Raw genomic sequence first — 20,511 nt, 5'->3', positions numbered from 1 at the left:
AGAGACGGGGTTTCACCATCTTGACCAGGATGGTCTCGATCTCTTGACCTCGTGATCCACCCGCCTCGGCCTCCCAAAGTGCTGGGATTACAGGCTTGAGCCACCGCGCCCGGCCGGTTTTATTCCTTAGATAGATGTTTATTAGGCTTGTCGGATGTGCCAGACTCTAATTGGTCTTAAGCAGAACTGAGATCATCATGCAAACAATTGCTTATAAGAGGAGCTTGGCTTCTCTTCATGTAGCCTAACTGTTGGCTTCTGCCCTTACTGAGGGCACATGACTGGGAGTGGGTTCTTTCTTTTCTAGGTGTAGAGCCAGAGCCTTTTGAAGTTGGAGACCACCTGATTGAGGCTAGTGGGAAACTTCACCTGCTGGATAAGCTGCTGGCATTCCTGTATTCCAGGTAGGTGGTAGGTTCACATTTACTGCTCTGAGCTAATGACTGTTAAGACTTGACTATTGAGGAACTCACTGAGTTGTTGAGGCCAATTCCAGTTGTCTTTTCTTTCTTAATGCTGTTTCAGGTTTTGCCTTCTCTGTGACTACACTCGCACCCCATCCCTTCCACAATTATTCTTTTCTTTCCTGAGTTTCTACAGCACTTAGGATCTTAATCCAACACTTGGCAGTGGGCTGCATTAATTGGCTGTCTGGTTAATTGGTGTTTGTTAACTCTATCACTCCAACTATGTTGTTTGGCTCCACAAGGACAGAGATAACACTGAGCATTTCTTTTATAGTTGCCTGTAGTAACTTGCATTGAATTGACGCATAGTGAAGGCTCAGTAAACATTCATTTTTGTTAACCTGTAGGGTTTGATTTGAACTCACTGGGAACTTGAAGGACTCTTTCTCAGAGACATGATTTGGACGTTAGAAGACCAGACTCAGTTAGTGTTCAGCAGCCATGTATTCAGCTTATACCTAATCCTCCTAGTCACCAGAGAGAAAGCAGGGTCTAGGAATGTGCAAGTGAAATAATTTCATGTCTTACTGTATTTCACTGGTTCTCATATAGCTGCCATAAGTATGTTAGAGTTGGAAAAGGACCTGTAAATGCCTTCTCCCCAGTTTTTTATTTCACAGACCCAGAAAGGTTACGTGACTTGCCCAAGGTCACACAGCCAGCAAATTGCAGAAATGAGATTAGGATTGAGGTTTTCAAGTTCAGTGCTTTCTCTAACCATTTGAGGCTTAAATCTTGAAAGAGTTCCCCATAATTACTCCTCTTAAACTTGTTGCAAGCTCAGATTAAATAAGTTTTTATAATGAGAATATTGTTTCGACAGTGCTGTGCTTCTTCGTTTATGTAAATTTAGAATAATAGCCAATAACAAGGGACTCTAGGCTTGCTTTGTTCTTGACTTACTCCATCATTTTGCCTCCTCCTTTCAACTCTCCTCTCATGTATACAAAAATTTTCTCATGTATCATGGAAGATGAGAGGTCACTTACCCCTTGCTTCTCTAAAGTAATGCCTCCCATGCTTTTCAACCAATATAGCTGTAAATGAGAGGATAGTGACTATACCCCCAAACAGGGAACAGCTGTAGATGACCAAACACAAGCTTTCTTCAGAATCTCCAGTATATCTTTTTTTTGTTTTTTGTGCATTTGAATTTTGCATTTGACACTTCACATATCTGTATTTATTTTGCTACTAAAATGAAAGCTTGTATTTCTTTCCATTGAGCAAATTGACATTCCAGAAAGAGGCACCGTGTTTATTCTAGGGCTTCTATCCTCTGTTGCATTGGCATGTCCCCTGGGAGTAATCTCCACTCTAGTTTGAGGATGACCGTTCTGAGGGATGCAGCTGCCTGTGGAGGTATATTCTTAGAGAAAGCATTTGGAGTTTCTAAGGCAGTCTGTAAATTATATGACATTTATATTTCTACTTCAGTATTTATAAACTTGTATTCTTTGGTAAATTTTGACTGAGGGAAATTTACCTTAAATATCACTAGACTTGCTGTGTTTCCATTTCTGTTTTTCTTGCCAGGGGCCATCGGGTTTTACTTTTCTCCCAGATGACCCAGATGTTGGATATTCTCCAAGACTATATGGATTACAGAGGTGACACCTTTTGGCCACTACATTACCTAAGGCTCTGTTAGACTTAATAGTCCGATAGGTCCATGAAGAATAATATGGGATATGAGAATATTTCAAATGAAAGCAGGGTGAGAACATTATTCAGAACCAAAAGATCAAAAGTAAAGCGAGAGGAGAGTGATGAGTGAAGGCAAGGATGGAGTGCAGAGAAGAGACACGTGGGCAGAGATAAACACCTACGTTCTCATCAGTTATGTGATGTAAAATGATGGGCTGTGGAGAAAATATATATAAACAAAGTTTTGGTGACTAGAGCTTTTAGTGTCTTATAACATTCACCTCAACAGTTGAGCACTTACTCAGGATCAGTAAAAAGGTGAATATTGACATTATAGAGATACCAAATAAGGCAGGGGAAAAGTAAGATCAACTTTTTCTATATAGATGATAGAGAATGTAGTTTATTACCTGGGAAGTCTGTTTATGTGATAAGATTTATGTGAAATGATGAGAAAAAGCTCTAACGTGAGTTGATCTTGAGTCCAGTGGTAAAGAAGTATCAGCTCCAGACCTTACAATTTAAAAAAGTAGTCCAGACTGGGTCTCTGTGTACCTGCTCCGGTGGACACTTGGAGAAATGCTGTTGGCACACGCCATTGGCCACTGAGAGGTCCCCAGATGCACAAACACAGCCTGAGCTTGTAGCCGCCCTTCCCTACATGGATGCATGGAGACAGGTGGTGACCTCTTAAAGCCTCAATGAAAGGCAGATTGCTGGGCCATTAGAAGGGCTCACTCACCTGCTTCCAAGTACTTGTCTTCTGTTTACATAAGTAAGAATTATGTGTCAGCAAAATTGAAACTACCACACAGGATAGATGTTCAGGGTTGCTTACAAATAGTCAAAACTGAGTATTAAGTTCGTAAATGCCAAGGTTTCATGTATTTTAAAAATCCAGAGTATGTTATGGTGAGTTCTTTTGTAAAATGATCATTGTCCCTGTTTAAATTTTTCCCGTGGGATCTGCTTAGAGTATGGCCATGCCTGTATATGAAAAGGGACAAAATTGGCCTTTGGTTTTGGGCTAACTTAATTTTTTTATTCCCGAAAGACTACTTGAAAAGGTTAACGATTTCTGTTTTTTTTCCTCTCTCTAAAGGCTACAGCTATGAGCGTGTGGATGGTTCTGTGAGAGGAGAAGAGAGACACTTGGCCATTAAGAGCTTTGGACAGCAGCCCATTTTTGTTTTTCTCCTGAGTACTAGGGCAGGTAGGCTGCACAGGCATTAATGTAAACAGATTACATCCCACTATTACTACACTTTTTTCCTTAATTCTCTGAAAGGTGAGGTTATTATTGAATGTAAAACAAGGTACTGGGCTTCAAGCATGGTGCTCTGTTCTATCCAACCTGTCCAAGATGTCATCTCATCAAAGAAGTAAGGCTGAAACCTGGGGTTATTGGAAAGTAATTCTAATCTGCTGTGACCATTGACCTGGGAATGTCCTGAAAGGTTTCTATAATTTTGTGGAATGTTTCATTTACATTCAGTGGAGGTAGCTCTTCTTCCTAACCATGAATTTGGGAAATAAGGTAACAGTTTGTCAGTTAGTTGTCCTTCCTTTATAAGTATTTCTGGAATAATGTTGAAAAGCTTAGCAAAAATCTAGTTGTTTAAAAAGTGTCACTGTGTTGAAACTACCAGCTTTTTAGAATTATTTATGACATTGTCCATATATCACGTAAATTATAAATATTATGACATTTGTAATGCTTTACCAGTCACAGAGTGCTTTCATATACTCTTACATAATTTGAAATCAGCTCTTGGAGATGAAATGATTCTCTAAGTCATTATGGTGTCTGGAAAAAAGAAAAAAAAAGCTGGCGCAGTGGCTTATGCCTGTAATCCCAGGACTTTAGGAGACCAAGGTGGGTGGATCACTGGAGGTTGGGAGTTCAAGACCAGCCTGGCCAACATGGTGAAACCCCATCTGTACTAAAAAAACTATAAAACCTAGCTGAGTGTGGTGGTGCATGCCTGTAATTCCAACTACTAGGGAGGCTGAGACAGGAGAATTGCTTGAACCCAGGAGGCAGAAGTTGCAGTGAGCCGAGATTACACCACTGCACTCCAGCCTGGGTGACAGAGTGAGACTCTGTCTCAAAAATAAAATAAATTATTCTCATGTCCTGGAGCAAGCGGACCTTAGTTTTGAACTCGTAGGATCCTAGTTTCATTATCTTATTTTTATAGACATAAATCTTGATGGAATACATTCAGGAACATGAAAGGGATATGTGTGCTCCATTAAAAACAAATTGATATTTTTCTGAAAAAATAGAGTTCAGTCTTATGTAGAAACCGTTTTAAATGCCTAGTACTATAAGGGTATATGAAAGAAGTGTTAGATATAATCTTTGACTATAAGGAGATTATTTCACCTGTGTTTGTTTTATCTCTCTAATAAAAATAACACAAGATTCATATGACCTTACTCTTCCAAGGTCATAGACTGCATGCAGAATCTCAGCCATTTTCTCATGTGATCAGTTGTCTTAGGGTTAGTGTTAGGAGAAACTGAAAGAATAAGGTAGTACATCATCACTGTTGGGAGACAATTTTATTTATGCTTTAATGATTTCATCATCTTCATATTCAGAGAGCAGCATTATGTTTGAAATGTCTGAAATTAGGAAAAAAGAGATCTCTGCTTTTCAGTTCATCTCCTTGGAGGACTCAGAGTAGATCTTCTGGGAACTGAAGCAGTCCCAGCCATTAGCCTTTTCCAAACACAGACTGTTGTGTTTGCTGTAGTTTTACAGGATTTTCATTTATTTAACAGGTATCCTTCCAACTTTCAAATATTTCTGTGATTGGGTCATATTGCCACCAGATGGCAGTGATAGCTCATACATATGTTTCAAATACGGCTGTAGCTTATTTATAAAAATCTCACCCCTCAGTGAAGAAGAGCTGCACTTAGCATGAATTCAAGAAGATAATTTTATGAAAAACATTTTGAAATGAAATAAGTGCCTGAACAGTATTACAGTATAGTGGATAAAATCCCGGGCTCTGGACCCAAACTGCAAAGGAATGAATCCTGGCTCTTTACCTTCTAGCCTTGCAACTTCAGAGAAGTTCCTTACCTGCCCTTTCAATATCTATAAAGTGGGGATAGTCATAGCAGTTACTCATCTTCCCAACAGAGTTGTTGTGAGGGCTAAAGGAGTTAATATATAGAGAGTGCTCAGAATAATGCCTGGCAAGTCATAAGCACAGCGTAAGTGTAACTATCATTATTATTAGGTATAATTTAGCATCACTCAGTAATCATTCATGATTACCTCCTTGTTCCAACTTCAACTTGATATGAAGACTTTAGAATATTTCTGCCCGACTTATCTGGAGATCCAGCTTATGGCAAGTAGTCATTCTCAAAAGTTAGTCCCTAATTCAGGTTCATGGAACAAGCCCTTCCAGGTTTGCTGGTTTCAATAACAAACTCTAGCAACCCTGGCAAGAGGGAGTCGGCTTTTTACTTGTTGTCACATTAATCAGAGAAAGCTGCAATTTACCTTCATGGTTCTCTTAATTAATTCCTGTAATCCAAGGCACCTCCTCAACTCTCTTCCTGCAGCACTGAAGAAAGACCAGAAAGTTATTCCATGGAGTTTTCTTTCTTGGTTTTGTTACTTTCTCTTTGATTAATATGGAAACAAGTACAAAAAATATGCACTGGAGTTTTCTCTAATGAGAGGGAGGTGGTTTCCCACTCTGCTCAGGAGTATAGTATCATCTGCTCTTCTCGTTAACTTTTTATCGGAGATCTTACTACCTGGTTGTAACTTGCAAGCCACATTCAGTGCTCTTCTCTTGACAGTGCCCACAGCAGATCTCATAGTTAGATCTGTTTTCTTTTTTCTTTCTTTCTTTTTTTTTTTTTTTGAGACATTCTCGCTCTGTTGCCCAGTCTGGAGTGCAGTGGTGCAATCTCGACTCACTGCAACCTCTGCCTCCTCAGTTCAAGTGATTCTCCTGCCTCGGCCTCCCAAGTATCTGGGACTATAGGTGCACGCCACGACGCCCAGCTAATTTTTGTATTTTTAGCAGAGATAGGGTTTCACCGTGTTGGCCAGGATAGTCTCGATCTCTTGACCTCGTGATCCACCCGCCTCAACCTCCCAAAGTGCTGGGATTACAGGCTTGAGCCACCCAGCCTAGGTCTGCTTTCTGAAAGAGCATGTGTCCATTTCCTGAGACTACTCAAATCAAAATCTAATCAAGGTGTTTAAGCAGAAGAGATAAAGTGGCTCCATGGCACTAACTTAAGTATCCACTTTTGCCACTTGCCCCTGCTCCACTCATTCTGTTCCATTCAGTAATAAAAATTTTCCCATCAGGCAGTAGGAGGTCAGGTAGCACCTCTCACTGCTAGAACAAGGCTGTGGAGTTGGGGGTGCAGGTTCATTTGAAAGATGAAGCCAGTTTATTTGGCTGATTTCCGTTTGTCGGTCTAACCCACGCTAGCCTTGTGTTTATTTTCTAGCTCCTTGTCTGTGTGCTGCTGATTCCATTCCTTTTTGCATTGTTTTCAGGTGGAGTTGGCATGAACTTAACGGCAGCAGATACTGTGATTTTTGTTGACAGTGACTTCAATCCTCAGAATGACTTGCAAGCAACTGCCAGGGCTCATCGAATTGGCCAAAACAAGTGAGTGATTTTTTTTCTGCTTCCTTGGCTTGCTCAGCAGCAGTTCCAGGTTGTGAGGAAGGTAAAGAATATAGTCCTGGCAGCAGTCCCACACTGGGAGCTGAGGGACCACCAGATCTTAGCCCATCTGTGCTATTGGCTCCTAGGTTAGTATTGGAGGGGGGTCACATCAGTCCAGACTGACTTCATTAGAAAGAGTAAAATCAAATTGTGAAAGGATTAGAAAGAAACTTTAGAAGTTATTTAACTCATCCTTCTTGAGTTAGGCTGTAACTCAGTTAAAAAATGGGGTTATGGAGCTAAGCTTAAAAAAAATAGATGTTACCGTTTGATCTGAGGATAATTTGATCTTCCAGAAGTTTTCCTTGGTCACAGATAAGGAATTCCAGTCATGGTTACCCCAATATTCTTTCCTTGACTCCCTTGGAATGGTTGAGAGAGAATTTGAGGCAAGTTCTCTCTAACAAGTACTCAGGTCCAAATGAAACAGTCTCCCTTTCGTTGTTGCTTTTAGATGTATTTGCCTTGCATACTTTTACCCAGTTTTGCAGACCCTTATAGCACACTACTCTTGTTTGACTTATGTCCAGGTCTGTTAAAGTTATTCGGCTGATTGGCCGAGACACTGTGGAAGAAATCGTCTATAGGAAAGCAGCCTCCAAACTGCAGCTCACCAACATGATCATAGAAGGAGGCCATTTTACTCTGGGAGCCCAGAAACCCTCAGCCGGTGCTGACCTCCAGGTATGATGTATTGTTCTTCACTTCGGAATATGCCAGCACCCTTTGTGGAGGACAGTGTAAATGAAAAGAACCAGCACTCATCAGCCACTCTCCCCAGCTACACATTTGTTCCGTGGCCTCCCTCATACCTGCCACCGTGCTGGCTGTGTGCAGGGTCTGTAGAAACTAAGGATTCAGATCCAGGCCTCATCACTTCTTGGCTCTTTGGGTTTGAGCAGCTTTTTTAACCTCTTAGATCTACTCTTTTTGTATTTCTAAAAGTAAAGATACCACTGGTTACCTCAGAGGGCTGTTAAGAGAATTAGTTAAAATAAAGAACTCAGCTTAGTCAATAACAATTAATTCTGTACTTCCTCCTTAATCCCAGACTCTTTGATCAGTGACTTACATTACTTCATACTCAGAAGAGGGTGAATGAGATCAGGAATTCAAAATTGTGCCATAGGAAAAATGGGTGAAAAACTAGAGGTAATTTGCTTGAAGAAGGGAATACTGGATGGCAAACCGATGCTGGATTGGAAGATTTTAGAGCTCTCTTTCGGAAGAGGACTTAGAGTTAGTCTGTGGCAGCCCTTGGGTTAAAATTAGAACTCATAATATTTCCTGGATCCATTGTTTTTGCCCTAAGGATGAGGGGCTGGATGCAAAGAGACCAGCTCCTAGGATACCAGAAAGATGCAGATATGAAGGGAGTAATCAGTGTCTGTCAAGGGCAGTATCAGTGGGAGGGTCTGGTGTGAGAAGCATTGCAAAAGAAGGAAGGACGGGAGCTGGCTACTGTTTAGAGGTGGGTCTCAGCAGTAGGGAGATAGAAAATTCAAAGATGGCTGTGAGGTTTGAAGCCCGTATGATGAGGACAGTAGAAAGGAAAATAGGTAGGTCAGAATTTTAGGAAGATAAAGATAATTTAGGTTTTAGTCAGAGTAAGCAGTAAAAATACAATATAAACATAAACTATTGTTAGAGACAGACTGAGAGACAAAAGGAAAGAGTTTTATTTGCAAAAGTTTGCAAGAAGGACTAGGCTTTGAAAGGACTAGTCTATCAAAAAATACAAGTGTTTAAGAGGGAAAAAAATTACACAATAATACAAGCAGAGTTACCAGGTTTGTAATTAGTCTGACCATGGGTTAGAAAGCAGCACTTTTTTCACATGGTTACCATATGTGCAAAGGCCAGTGCGTACCTTTACCTATGAGCATTGCAAAAGCAGGGATCAATGTTTTTGCTGGGGAGTCAGTAATTACAGGAAAGGTTCAAGGATTCATTAATCTGGGGACTAGAACTAGAAAGAGTAACCCTGGGTGTTATTTGTTTGTTCTTTGTTTATCTTAGGGGGGTAAGTGTGGCTTTTTTCTTTCTCTGTCTTTCCTTTTGTTGCTGATTCTACGTTACACGCATGCTTAATTAACCATAATGGTGGTAGGGCAGGCTGTACATTTTGATTTCACACTGTCTAAGAGACAATTACAAACGTGAAAGTTTGAGAGAGAGGTAGAAATACACGGTAGATAATTTTATTTGTTTAATTTTTATTTCATTTTTTAGTATACTTTAAGTTCTGGGGTACATTTGCAGAACGTGCAGGATTGTTACATAAGTTTGCATGTGCCATGGTGATTTGATGCATCTGATACCCCGTCATCTACATTAGGTATTTCTCTTAATGCCGTCCCTCCCCTAGCCCCCCACCCCACGACAGGCCCCTGTGTGTGATGTTCCCCTCCCTGTGTCCATGTGCTCTCATCGTTCAGCTCCCACTTATGAGTAAGAACGCAATGTTTGGTTTTCTGTTTTTGTGTTAGTTTGCTGAGAATGATGGTTTCCAGCTTCATCCATGTCCCTGCAAAGGATATGAACTCATTCTTTTTTATGGCTGCATGGTATTCCATGGTGTATATGTGTCGCATTTTCTTTATCCAGTCTATCATTGATGGGCATTTGGGTTGGTTCCAAATCTTTGCTATTGTGAACAGTGCCACGATAAACATATGTATGCATGTGTTTATTGCCTGTGTCTTTATAGTAGAATGTCTTTATGGTAGAATGATTTGTAATCCTTTGGGTATATACCCAGTAATGGGAATACCAAATGGTATTTCTGGTTTTAGATTGAGGAATTGTCACACTGTCTTCCGGTACACTGTAGATACTCTTAAATGCAGTTTTCCACAGAATAGTTCTCCATAGAACCTTGAGAGAAGGTCACTGCTGGGCATGGTGAAGGGGTAAATGACCGAGCTTCAGAAGGCTTGCATTCTCTTTAGAGGAGGAAGGATGTCGTAAGTTGTTTGCACTCTCCCAGTGAAGGGAGCTCCAGGGTTCCAGTGAGAGGTATGTTGTGATGTGGGCTGCTGGACACATCATTGGGAAAGGTGTAGACACACCTCCACCCCATGGGACCACATACTAGTGGGGACACAGACTGCTGGCCGAGAGCAACTCTGTTGGACTTCTTGTGCAGCTCATGGTTATCAGAAAGTTACTTACTGACTCAAATGTCTCATTCATCTCTTCCCCATCCAGACGCTATGAGTCAATTGTTATTGCCAGAAACAAAGGTGATAACCCAATGCCCTTGTCTCAAAAGAAAGCAGGGGATTTCTTTTTAATACCAAAAAACCAGAAGTAAAAGATGTGGTTCTGATTTGGTAAATCTAAGCGGTAGGTATGGAGTTCTGAAGTCCTGAAAGAAGGAAGCATGTTTATTATCGTGCAGGGAAGACATAGTAGAGAGAGAGAGGCAGGGAGATGCAGGCATAGTGAACACTTATTAAATGCTCTATGCTGAGTGTTGTCTGAGGTGCTGTTTTCCAGTTCTTTCAGTAAATAAGAATAACAGCAGGATGAGATAAACACTGTCTTTATCCCCATCTTAAGTAATTGGCCCAAGGTTATTCAGATTTCGGATTCCAAACCAAGCACTCTCTAACTTCCGAGCACATGCCCTTAATTACTGTAATATACAGCTTCTCATAAAAACACATATAATTTCCTTAATGACTAGGACACACTGCAAGTGAGCAAAAACAAGGGAGAGCCAGGAGGCAAGCTTAAGTACAAGGGGGTTGGAGGGAGGGTCCCAGTATAGACAAATTCTCATCATAAATACTTTGTTTTCTACTATTTTTAGTACCAGCTGCCCAAGCCAGTCGTCCTGGTTATGTAAAGGGAGAGTAAATTAAATATGAATATGTCCAGGTGCATTCATGGTTAAGTGAGCTCTTTTTTTTTCAAGCTGTTACGGAATACCTTAAGATTTCCAAGTTACTCACAAAATAGATGATCTAGAGATAATTAACCCAGTCTAAAAGGGCAGGTTTGAATCCACCTTGGGTCAGGATCTCAGAGTTAGTACTTAGGAGGTGCAAAGTTGGAAGTAGCAAGTGAAAGCCAGGAAAAATTCTCTCTGCTTTCTGTGTGGTTCCTATGGCCACAGGGAACAGGCTGGCAGTACTCCAGAGGGGGATGAGAGAAGAGAAGCAGGATAGTGCAGTGCCAGAGCAACATCCAGGAAAGTTCAGACGGAGAAAAGGCTTTCGGGTCTGGTGGTCAGAAGTTGTTACTGGTCTTTGCCAAGGTGGTTTCTATAGAAACCAAATTTCTCTGGAAATTGTTAGGAGAACAAATTGCCAAAGAAAAGGAGTCAGTTTATAGTAGAGGTAAAGTACCCAGTGTAGCCTTCTCTTTCTAAGGAGTCTGTCAGTGGGGAGGTCGGAAAGTAGCTGACAGGGTCTCTGACTTCTCATGTGACTGCTGGGAATGCTTATGAAAACGAGTCAGCCGGGTGCAGTGGCTCATGTCTGTAATCCCAGCACTTTGGGAGGCTGAGGCGGGCAGATCATGAGGTCAGGAGTTTGAGACCAGCCTAACTAACATGGTGAAGCCCCTTCTCTACTAAAAATATTAAAATATTAGCTGGGTGTGGTGGAGCGCACCTGTAATCCCAGCTACTCGGGAGGCAGAGGCAGGAGAATCACTTGAACCCAGGAGGCAGAGGTTGCAGTGAGCCAAGATCATGCCACTGCACTGCAGCCTGGGTGACAGAGTGAGACTCCGTCTCAAAAAAAAAAAAAAGTCAGTGAGAGGTGCTATAGGAAATGCAGGAAATTACTGTTTTTCTTCAAAAAAAATTGGAGGCTTATACATTATTTTGTTTTTAGGGAGAATTGTCAAAGTCAGTACCTCTAGTAATCATTTATCCCCTCTCTGCTTACCCATCATCCAACTGTTAAATGGCCATGGCTGTTACCATTTATGATGGGGAGAGCAGAGAGGCTGCCTATTCATCAGAGTAGGACTGTCCTTGGCGTTGTTATCCACCTAGCCAATCATTGATATCCTAATGTTTGTTTTCATGAGAACTTACTAGACTTTTTTGTTTTCTCTACCCAAGTTGAGTGAGATACTCAAATTCGGTTTGGATAAACTGCTGGCCTCTGATGGGAGCACCGTGGATGAAATAGACCTGGAGTCCATCCTGGGAGAAACAAAAGATGGCCAGTGGACTTCTGATGCCTTGCCTGCAGCCGAAGGAGGGAGCAGAGAGCAAGAGGAAGGAAGTAAGTTGGAGGCTAGAGCAGAGCAAATGGCACAAGCACCCCAAGCTAGAGCTCACGTCCCCATGGAAAGCTTTGGATGCTGCTCTCTGGGACATCTTTTTTCTACCCAACCTTACTGTCTTCTTGGACACGCTGTTTAAGACTTGCTTGTACAAGAACTTTTCCCAGACTAACTGCAGTTTTGTGTGGCTCTTCCCTTGTAGCTGAACTGTGAACCAAAATCATAGTATTAATGTTTATGATACTGTCACTCTTGAGGCTTTGCATTTGTACCTTTTCTCCCTTGGTTGCAAGCATCTCCTCCTTTGTTTATTAGTAAAGCCTATTGTCCTTGGTATGTTGCTTTACACATAGTGATTCCTCTTCTAAATGGTAGATTTATTTGTGTTTTAAATTGCAGCTAACATAGATCACGTACTTTGTGTTCATCAACAGAGCAGACTTTGCCATGTGCTTTTTTCCATTTAACTTTCATAATACACCATGAGCTGTAGGAGATGATTTTGTCTTTCTCTTAATTTTCTTTTCTGAATTTGGTCAACATTTGCCATTTTGTTCTTTTCTGAGTATTTTAATTTCTGATTTGAAGTAATTTTTCACATGATAGCTTTGTAAAGGTATTCCCTGGCATCTCAAAGTTATTTTGAAATGACTTATTTTTCTGTACCAGCTGCAGCAGAGATTCGATATGGACTGGGGTGAGAAGTTTGGGAATCTTAGGCTTAATTCACCAGTACATTCTTTCAGTAATAGAGAACAGTGCTGTTTCTTTACTAGATGGTAGCCCCTTTTTATGTTGAGTAGCAGTGGCATGATTTCTGGTTTTGCAGTTCTCTTTTGTTTCTCTAGGACTGTGAATTTCCATCACTTGCTTTCTCTTTCTCTTTGCCACAAACTTGTCAAAGGATGTCTCCCCGCTTCTGAGTTGTCTCTGTCTTCCTGCCAGAAGCAGTGCCTTTCCAAATTCCTGGCTGCCTGTATTTTCATGCCTTCCCTTCGTTTCAGCTCCTTAGTAGCCACTGCTCTGATCCACCAGGTCTCAGACCTATCCTCCTTATCTTCCCACTTGGAATGTGACCCTCTTTGGGGGGTAAATTTTATCTGTCTGACCTTGCTGGACGCCCCTCCCTGCCCTCCCTCTCCTCTGCATAGTCTCTGCCTGCCTGTCTACTCTAGTGTAGGCGTTGGAGCTGGCTCGGCTGGTGTTGGAGGTTTATTTCTCTAGTTACCTACCATAAGTTGAAGTGTGTAGTATTTTCTGACTTCTAATGTTGTAGTAGGCATGGATTGGGGTGGTCCTTGTTGGTCTGTGTAGTTTTTGTGGAATAGGTGGAAAAGCTGCAATTTGGGCAGCTGGCATTGTTTTACAGGAAACTGCTCTTTGACTTTTCTGATATTTTGTCTTTAAAATTCTTTATGAAAATATCCTGTTTATATTCTTCAAGAACTCTTTCTTGTTCTCTGCTTATTGTTTTCATTGTACCCTGTTCTCATTTCAAGGACATACTGTCTTCTCTGGGGACATTATAGCTTTTTCATATGTATTTTAGGGAGGATATTATCTTTTTAAAAAGTATTTCTCTTCCCACTGCATTGACTTTTACTTATCTTTCTTCCTCTTTTAAAAAAAACCCAAACTATATTTATTTATTTATAAAAATTGGCAGATAAAATTGTATTTATCATGTACAACATGATTCCTTAAAGCCTGTATACATTGTGGAATCGTTAAATCTAGCTAATGAACATACTTCATATGGTTATCACTTCATATGGTTATCATATTTGTGGTGGTTATGAACATCACTTCATATTTGTGGTGAGAACACTTAACATCCACCCTCTTAGTATTTCTAAGGAATACAATATATCATCGTTAGCTATAGTCACTATGGTACCTCTTTGTCTAAAAAAAAAAAAAACAACATTGTTTGGGGATCTCTTATTCTCATTGATAGTTTCCCTGACCATCTGGTATCCCCTGGCTATCTGATCACTTGCGCTGATGAAGTGCCACAAAGTTGATGGCAGCTCCAGCATGAGCAGGTCCATGGGCCCCGGGGCCTTATTCCTGATTGATGAGTCAGGTTTTACATGGAGGGCACCTTCCCTAATATCCGTGTTTGAAGTCTTCACTGGGCAACCCATTTTCTCCAAAGAACAATCCTCTAGTATTTTCCCTGGGACAGAGAGGATGGAGTTCACCTGGTTGCTCAGACTGAAAAGGCAGAGTGAGTCAAGGGCTCACAGCACTGCTGCTTTATGGGGTGCAGATCTTCTCTCAGTTCTGCCCCTTGCAGTATGCTGCACTTGTAAGTCCTAAGCTCTTGGGGGATTGAGAGGGTCTCTAGACTCATAATGAGCCCTTGGCTAGGCACCTATGTTTGTTTCCATGGTTCTTCTTAATCTGTTATTATCCCTCAAGCCACTTTTCATTTTCCAAAAGGTTATTGAACTTTTTCATCCACCATTGCCTCGTATATCTTTTTAAAAATCCCTTTAACTGTCACTTGGTGGTTTCAGGTGAGAGAAGAAATAGATGCATGTAATCATATTTTTAAGTTATAATTGATTATATTAAATCGCAACACTTACACCCGTTTCTGTACTTATCTAGATAATTTCAGCCTATTTTGCTAACGTTTACTAGAACAAAATAAAGTCGCACTCTTTTCCAGAAAGATAATTATATTTCTCAGTCAATCCAACTGCCTAAAATAATTTTACTTTTTTAGACAGTCCAACTGCCAGAAAAATTCCCCAGTTGTATTAAACTTGGGGATTTTCTCTTTGATGAATGGGTATAGGTTTGCTCTATGGTAAATGATTATCCTGGTGGGATAGAGACACAGGTCCAGGCCTGTTGTGGTGGCAGAGTGAAGATAGGGGGCATGATTACAAAGAATATAAATGGATAGGAAAGATTGGTAATTCACACGGCCCCCATCAGAATTAGATAAAAAACAGGGTTGCTTTATCTTGAATGCCAGGGTTTTTTAAAAAAGCATGTTTGGAAGTTGAGAATCACGTGCAGTGTGAAGCTACATATGTTGATCATATTTGACACTTTCAGCTCTGTTTTTCTTCTACTTGTTGATAGAGTACTTCATTGAAAGCCCCCTGCTGATTTAATTAGCAATGCCAATTAGAACTACAGCTGGTTAGATTTGGGTACAAGTGTGAAGCAATTGATCTCTTGAGAATGAAAATGTTTTCCTTTCATACTCTCTAGGGAAAACATACTTAGCAGATTTCACAAATGTTGTGAAAATACATTATTTGGTAACATGTGCTACTAAATATGCTTCCCTGTTGAATCATTATCTTAACTATCTGTGGTTGCTAGTCTGGACTGGTCCTGACTCTTCTTAATCACTTTATTCATGATCTTGGCAGATCACTCAGCCTCTTTGAGCTTTTATGTTCTCATCTGTAGAATGGTCCTATTAATGTCTACTTTACTCTTTTACACAGTTGGAAAGATCAGACACGATAATAGTTGTGGAATTGATCTGATAGCATGCAGTGCTATTCAAAATTACACTATTATCTTCATTGCTATGGTTATTACAATAATTATTATTTGCTAGCATGTTCTCTTTCCACCCTTCTAGAGACACAGTCACATACCGAAAAGAGCATACTGGCCTTAGAATCAGAAAATCCTGCCTCTTTATTTATTACCAGTGAGAATTATAGAGTCCCTTAATTTCTGCCCAAGCCTCAGTTTCCCCTTTCAAAAGTAGGATTAGTTATATACCAGGATTGTGGTGAGGATCATGAAGATGTTTGATGAGATCTGTAAGGAATATTGTAAATCCAAGGGATTATTTTTATGATTCTTAGATTTGCCAAGTTGAATACTAAAAGTGTATTTGGAATAAAATGTATAGATTTTATTAGATGATCTTAATGTCACCGAGATTTGTGCTGAGGAATACTTGGGAATGAACGAATGAATGAATGAGGAATAAATGGAGGAATCCATCAGAGATTGACAAACCATCTAGAGATGAACCGAAAGGATTTAAGCCATGCTGTCCCCTTGGAAAAGTAAACACGTGGGATCCTTATGTAGAACCCACTTACTTCAGTGTCAGTGGGATGAGAAACAAAATACCTTTATCCAGTCTTAGCTCATTTAGAACATAGGCTGTTTTCTTATCCACTCTAGTTATTGCTTTGAATAGCATTAATCTGTTTTTCCTTGGTATCTAACATTTCTCTTTGTGTTTTATGTTGTTAGAAAATCATATGTACTTATTTGAAGGGAAAGATTATTCTAAAGAGCCCAGCAAGGAAGACAGAAAATCATTTGAACAACTGGTAAACCTTCAGAAAACGCTTTTGGAGAAAACTACTCAAGAGGGCCGATCACTCCGAAATAAAGGCAATGTAAGAACTGTTAATTTATTTCAAAGATGTTCTTCCAAACTCTCGTTCTAAGAAAACAAAACAAAACAAAAATGATGCTGGCATCATTTTGTTCTCGTAGGATAACTTGTCAAGAAATAAGTATGTGTTTGTTGAAATGTTGATATAATTAACCATACCCTAGTATAAAAACTATGGTAAAGTCAGCATAGAAAAACATTAAGGAGAGAATATATTGTACGATTTAGTGCAGGTGAAAGCAGCCTTGTCCATCCAAATCACTGCTAAAAGCATCCCTATATTATACCAAAATACCATCTCATGCTGTTGGTAATTATGACCCTATGGCACTAAGAGAGGATATCAATCAAAAATGATACATGTAATGTTCACAGTGTTTGGCAGTTGATAAGTGCTCATTAAATGCCAGCTATTACTAAGATAATCCTGATATGGTAATATAGTCTTAACAAAACTATATAATACATTGCAGAAAGAGTTCCATTAAAAATGGCTAAAGTGGCATCCTTCAGGGTATGCTTTCAGTCAAGGAAAAAAGTTCCTTTTCTGAAGTACCTTATTCCTAATAAAATAATCAAAATGACTGTTTCCACTATGTCAGTGCTGTGGCTAAGAGCGGGGTATCCTGGTCACTGTGCCTGTGAAGTGTGTGATATGAACTGTGCCTTCAAGTGCTTTGCCTTCAGTTCCCACCATGCAGGGCGAGTGGAGATGCAGTGTTCTGTGAAATATTAAACTTGTTGCTTCTGTACAGTGTGCTGTAGGGATAATGAAACTTAGGGAGGAACATTCTTGACCCTGGTGATGGATCTTGTTCCTCCTCTAGGTTCTCATCCCAGGCCTTGTGGAGGGATCTACCAAAAGGAAGCGGGTTCTGAGCCCAGAAGAGCTGGAGGACAGACAGAAGAAAAGACAAGAAGCAGCTGCCAAGAGAAGGAGACTCGTAGAGGAGAAGAAGAGGCAAAAGGAAGATGCTGAACATAAGAAAAAGTATGTGTGCGTTAACCAAGCTGGGGACCACAGTTGGTAAAGGAGTCCCTAATGTAGTGAGACCACAGTTGAACATCACTTTAAAAATACAGAAGATTTCTTTTAAGCTTGTTCCTATTGATAACAGAATACTTTTTTTAATGCTTGCTGTATGTAAGTGAAAAGTCCCAAGTGCCTAAGGCAGGGAAGATGGATTCCACTGAAACCAGAATTTTTAAAATTTTTTTGAGATGGATTCTTGCTCTGTCATCCAGGCTGGAGTACAGTGGGTATGGTCACTGCTCACTACAGGCTCAACCTCCCATGCTCCAGTGATCTACCCACCATAACCTCCCTAGTAGCTGGGACCACAGGTGTGTGCCATCATGGGTGGCTAATTTATTTATTTATTTATTTTTTTAATTTTTTGGGACGGAGTTTCGCTCTCGTTACCCAGGCTGGAGTGCAATGGCGCGATCTCGGATCACCGCAACCTCCGCCTCCTGGGTTCAGGCAATTTTCCTGCCTCAGCCTCCTGAGTAGCTGGAATTACAGGCACGCGCCACCATGCCCAGCTAATGTTTTATATTTTTAGTAGAGAGGGGGTTTCACCGTGTTGACCAGGATGGTCTCGATCTCTTGACCTCGTGATCCACCTGCCTCGGCCTCCCAAAGTGCTGGGATTACAGGCTTGAGCCACCGCGCCCGGCCAATTTTTTTATTATTTGTAGAGACAGTCTCATTGTGTTGCCCAGGCTTGCCTCAAGCTCCTGAACCCAAGCTGTCTTTCTGCCTTGACGTCCAAAGTGCTGGGATTACAGGCATGAGCTACCTACCATGCCTGGCCGAAACCAGAAAATTTTAAGATTTTATCGTAGCTATGTGACATAGAGTAGTTTACTTGAACAGTCTCTTTTAGTGATATTCTTAAACACAGGAACATTCAGTGAGTGCTCATTATTGGATTGTAGTCAGGAAGGAGTTGGCCTAGTCAGTAAGTCTTGTTTATTTACAAAAAAGCAGAAAACTTCAATCAGGATAAGTTTCTAATAGCATTTCTACTTGGCAGATATTGTTTGTGAACAGCAGTATGCAATGTGCTCCAAGGGAAATTGTGTTTGTCTGGGTTGATTTCCTTTTCTCTCTGGCCTGCTAAAGGATGGCCTGGTGGGAATCCAACAATTACCAGTCCTTCTGCCTGCCCTCTGAGGAGAGCGAGCCAGAGGACCTTGAGAATGGGGAAGATGAGAGTTCTGCTGACCTGGATTACCAAGACCCAGACGCCACCTCCCTCATGTACGTTAGTGGTGATGTCACCCACCCTCAGGCTGGGGTCGAGGATGCTGTCATCGTGCACTGCGTAGGTACGAGAAGTGGTATGGCTGGGGATGGGGGCCTCAATCCTTATGGTGTCAAACACTGGGGTGGGTGGTGCAGAAGCCTGACCCAGGGTGATGGTCACAGTGTAGTATTGTGTGGTCAGAAAAGTTTGAATTTTAGAGTCAGGAACATTCCAGAATCATTTCACTCTTGGCTCTCTCATTTACCTGGTTTAGTTATCTAATCTCTCAACTTTAACTGTCTTATTTATATAGTGGGACAATATCTGCCTTATCCTCTGCACAAGGTTTTTAAGTGGAATGAAGCAACATTGATAAGACAAATCCTTTGAGAAAAAACAAAACGTCAAGCTTGTTCCCTTACTTGACCTTTGTACTTTTTACTTCATCTGCCTAAAACCCTCTTCCCAAATAACCACATCACGTGTCATTCAAATGTCTGTTTCTCAGAGAGGCCTTCTGTGATCACCTCATATAAAACAGGCCCCTCCTCCCTCTGTTATTCCCTGTCCCTTCTCCCATATTTTCCTTTATCACACCTGTCCCACACATATTACCTGCGTATTTGTTTATTTGACTGTTGAATTAAAAGTATGCTTCATGGAAGCAGGGTTTTTTTTGTTGTTGACTGCTGTGACTCTGGTGTCTAGAACAATGCCTGACACATAATACATGCTAAAAAACATTTGTAGTATGAATAAATGACTGTAAATACTGAGATACTAAGCAGCTTGGTTAATACCAGCTTGAATAAGTCATTTAACCTTTCCTCTTCTTTGCCTGTGTGCTGTTGCATAACCAGTGCTTCTCCTCACTCTGCAATATTCCATCTATTCTCCATCCTTCCACAGTCATCTCCCAGGAATCACAGATGCACCACAGAGATTTTGCTCATTCAGAACACTAGTTTTTGAGATGCTTTCCTATTACGATGGCCCAGGTATATCTTCCAGAAAACATAAACATATTTGGGAAGTCCAACCTGTAATATTGCTAGATCAAATATTTTGTTTTTTCCCCTTTGAAAAAATCATTCTTCCACAAGCTCTTTTGTGTGCCTTTGTTTTTCTAAATTGTGGACTGGACTGAAAATTTTCTGTTTCTTCAATCAGATGACTCTGGCCGCTGGGGCAGAGGTGGTTTGTTTACAGCTCTGGAAAAACGATCCGCTGAGCCAAGAAAAATATATGAGCTAGCTGGGAAAATGAAAGGTAAGAAGCAAAGCAGAGATGAGGGCTAAGGATGGAATAAGAGAGGACACTTAGTATCATGAGGGTTACACAGCACTAGATAAGAAATCAGAATAACTGGTTGGGAGCTGAATTGTGGTAAATTAGCTACGTATTCTGTGACTTCAGTGGATTCCCTTACCTTTTCTGTGCCTGTTTCCTCATCTGTGATTTGTGAATAATACTTGTTCTACCTACTTCATGGACTGAAATGAGCATAATGAATGTGTGTATTCTGAAAAGTGTCGATCCCTGCATACATGTTAAAGTATTGGAATGGGCCGGACACAGTGGCCTTTGCTTGTAATCCTAGACTTTGAGAGGCTGAGGCAGGAGGACTGCGTGAGGCCAGGAGTTTGAGATCAGCTTGGGCAACATAGTGAGACTCTGTCTCTACAAAAAAATTTAAAAATCAGCTGGGTGTGGTGGTGCATGCCTATAGTCCCAGCTACTCAGGAGGCTGAGGTGGGAGGATCACTTGAGCCCAAGAGGTTGAG

The 20,511-nt window shown here is 40.8% G+C and overlaps 1 protein-coding gene across 1 annotated transcript in view; it reads left to right on the top strand.

Moving 5' to 3' along the window:
* The window catches only part of CHD1L (chromodomain helicase DNA binding protein 1 like), a 59,296-nt gene that overhangs the window by 24,837 nt on the left and 13,948 nt on the right, over window positions 1-20,511 (top strand). Inside the window, exons 9-18 of the mRNA XM_017515160.2 lie at window positions 244-404; window positions 2,004-2,077; window positions 3,217-3,327; window positions 6,661-6,775; window positions 7,366-7,519; window positions 11,916-12,081; window positions 16,328-16,476; window positions 17,303-17,466; window positions 18,604-18,809; window positions 19,898-19,996. Of these exons, the coding sequence (XP_017370649.1) occupies window positions 244-404; window positions 2,004-2,077; window positions 3,217-3,327; window positions 6,661-6,775; window positions 7,366-7,519; window positions 11,916-12,081; window positions 16,328-16,476; window positions 17,303-17,466; window positions 18,604-18,809; window positions 19,898-19,996 (1,399 nt within the window). The remainder of the gene's footprint in view (window positions 1-243; window positions 405-2,003; window positions 2,078-3,216; window positions 3,328-6,660; window positions 6,776-7,365; window positions 7,520-11,915; window positions 12,082-16,327; window positions 16,477-17,302; window positions 17,467-18,603; window positions 18,810-19,897; window positions 19,997-20,511) is intronic.

The sequence above is a fragment of the Cebus imitator genome, unplaced genomic scaffold (assembly GCF_001604975.1).
Source record: "Cebus imitator isolate Cc_AM_T3 unplaced genomic scaffold, Cebus_imitator-1.0 Scaffold543, whole genome shotgun sequence".
NCBI lineage: Eukaryota > Metazoa > Chordata > Mammalia > Primates > Cebidae > Cebus > Cebus imitator.
Note: the sequence above shows the minus strand (reverse complement) of the source record. Positions and strands in the feature narration are given on the sequence as shown.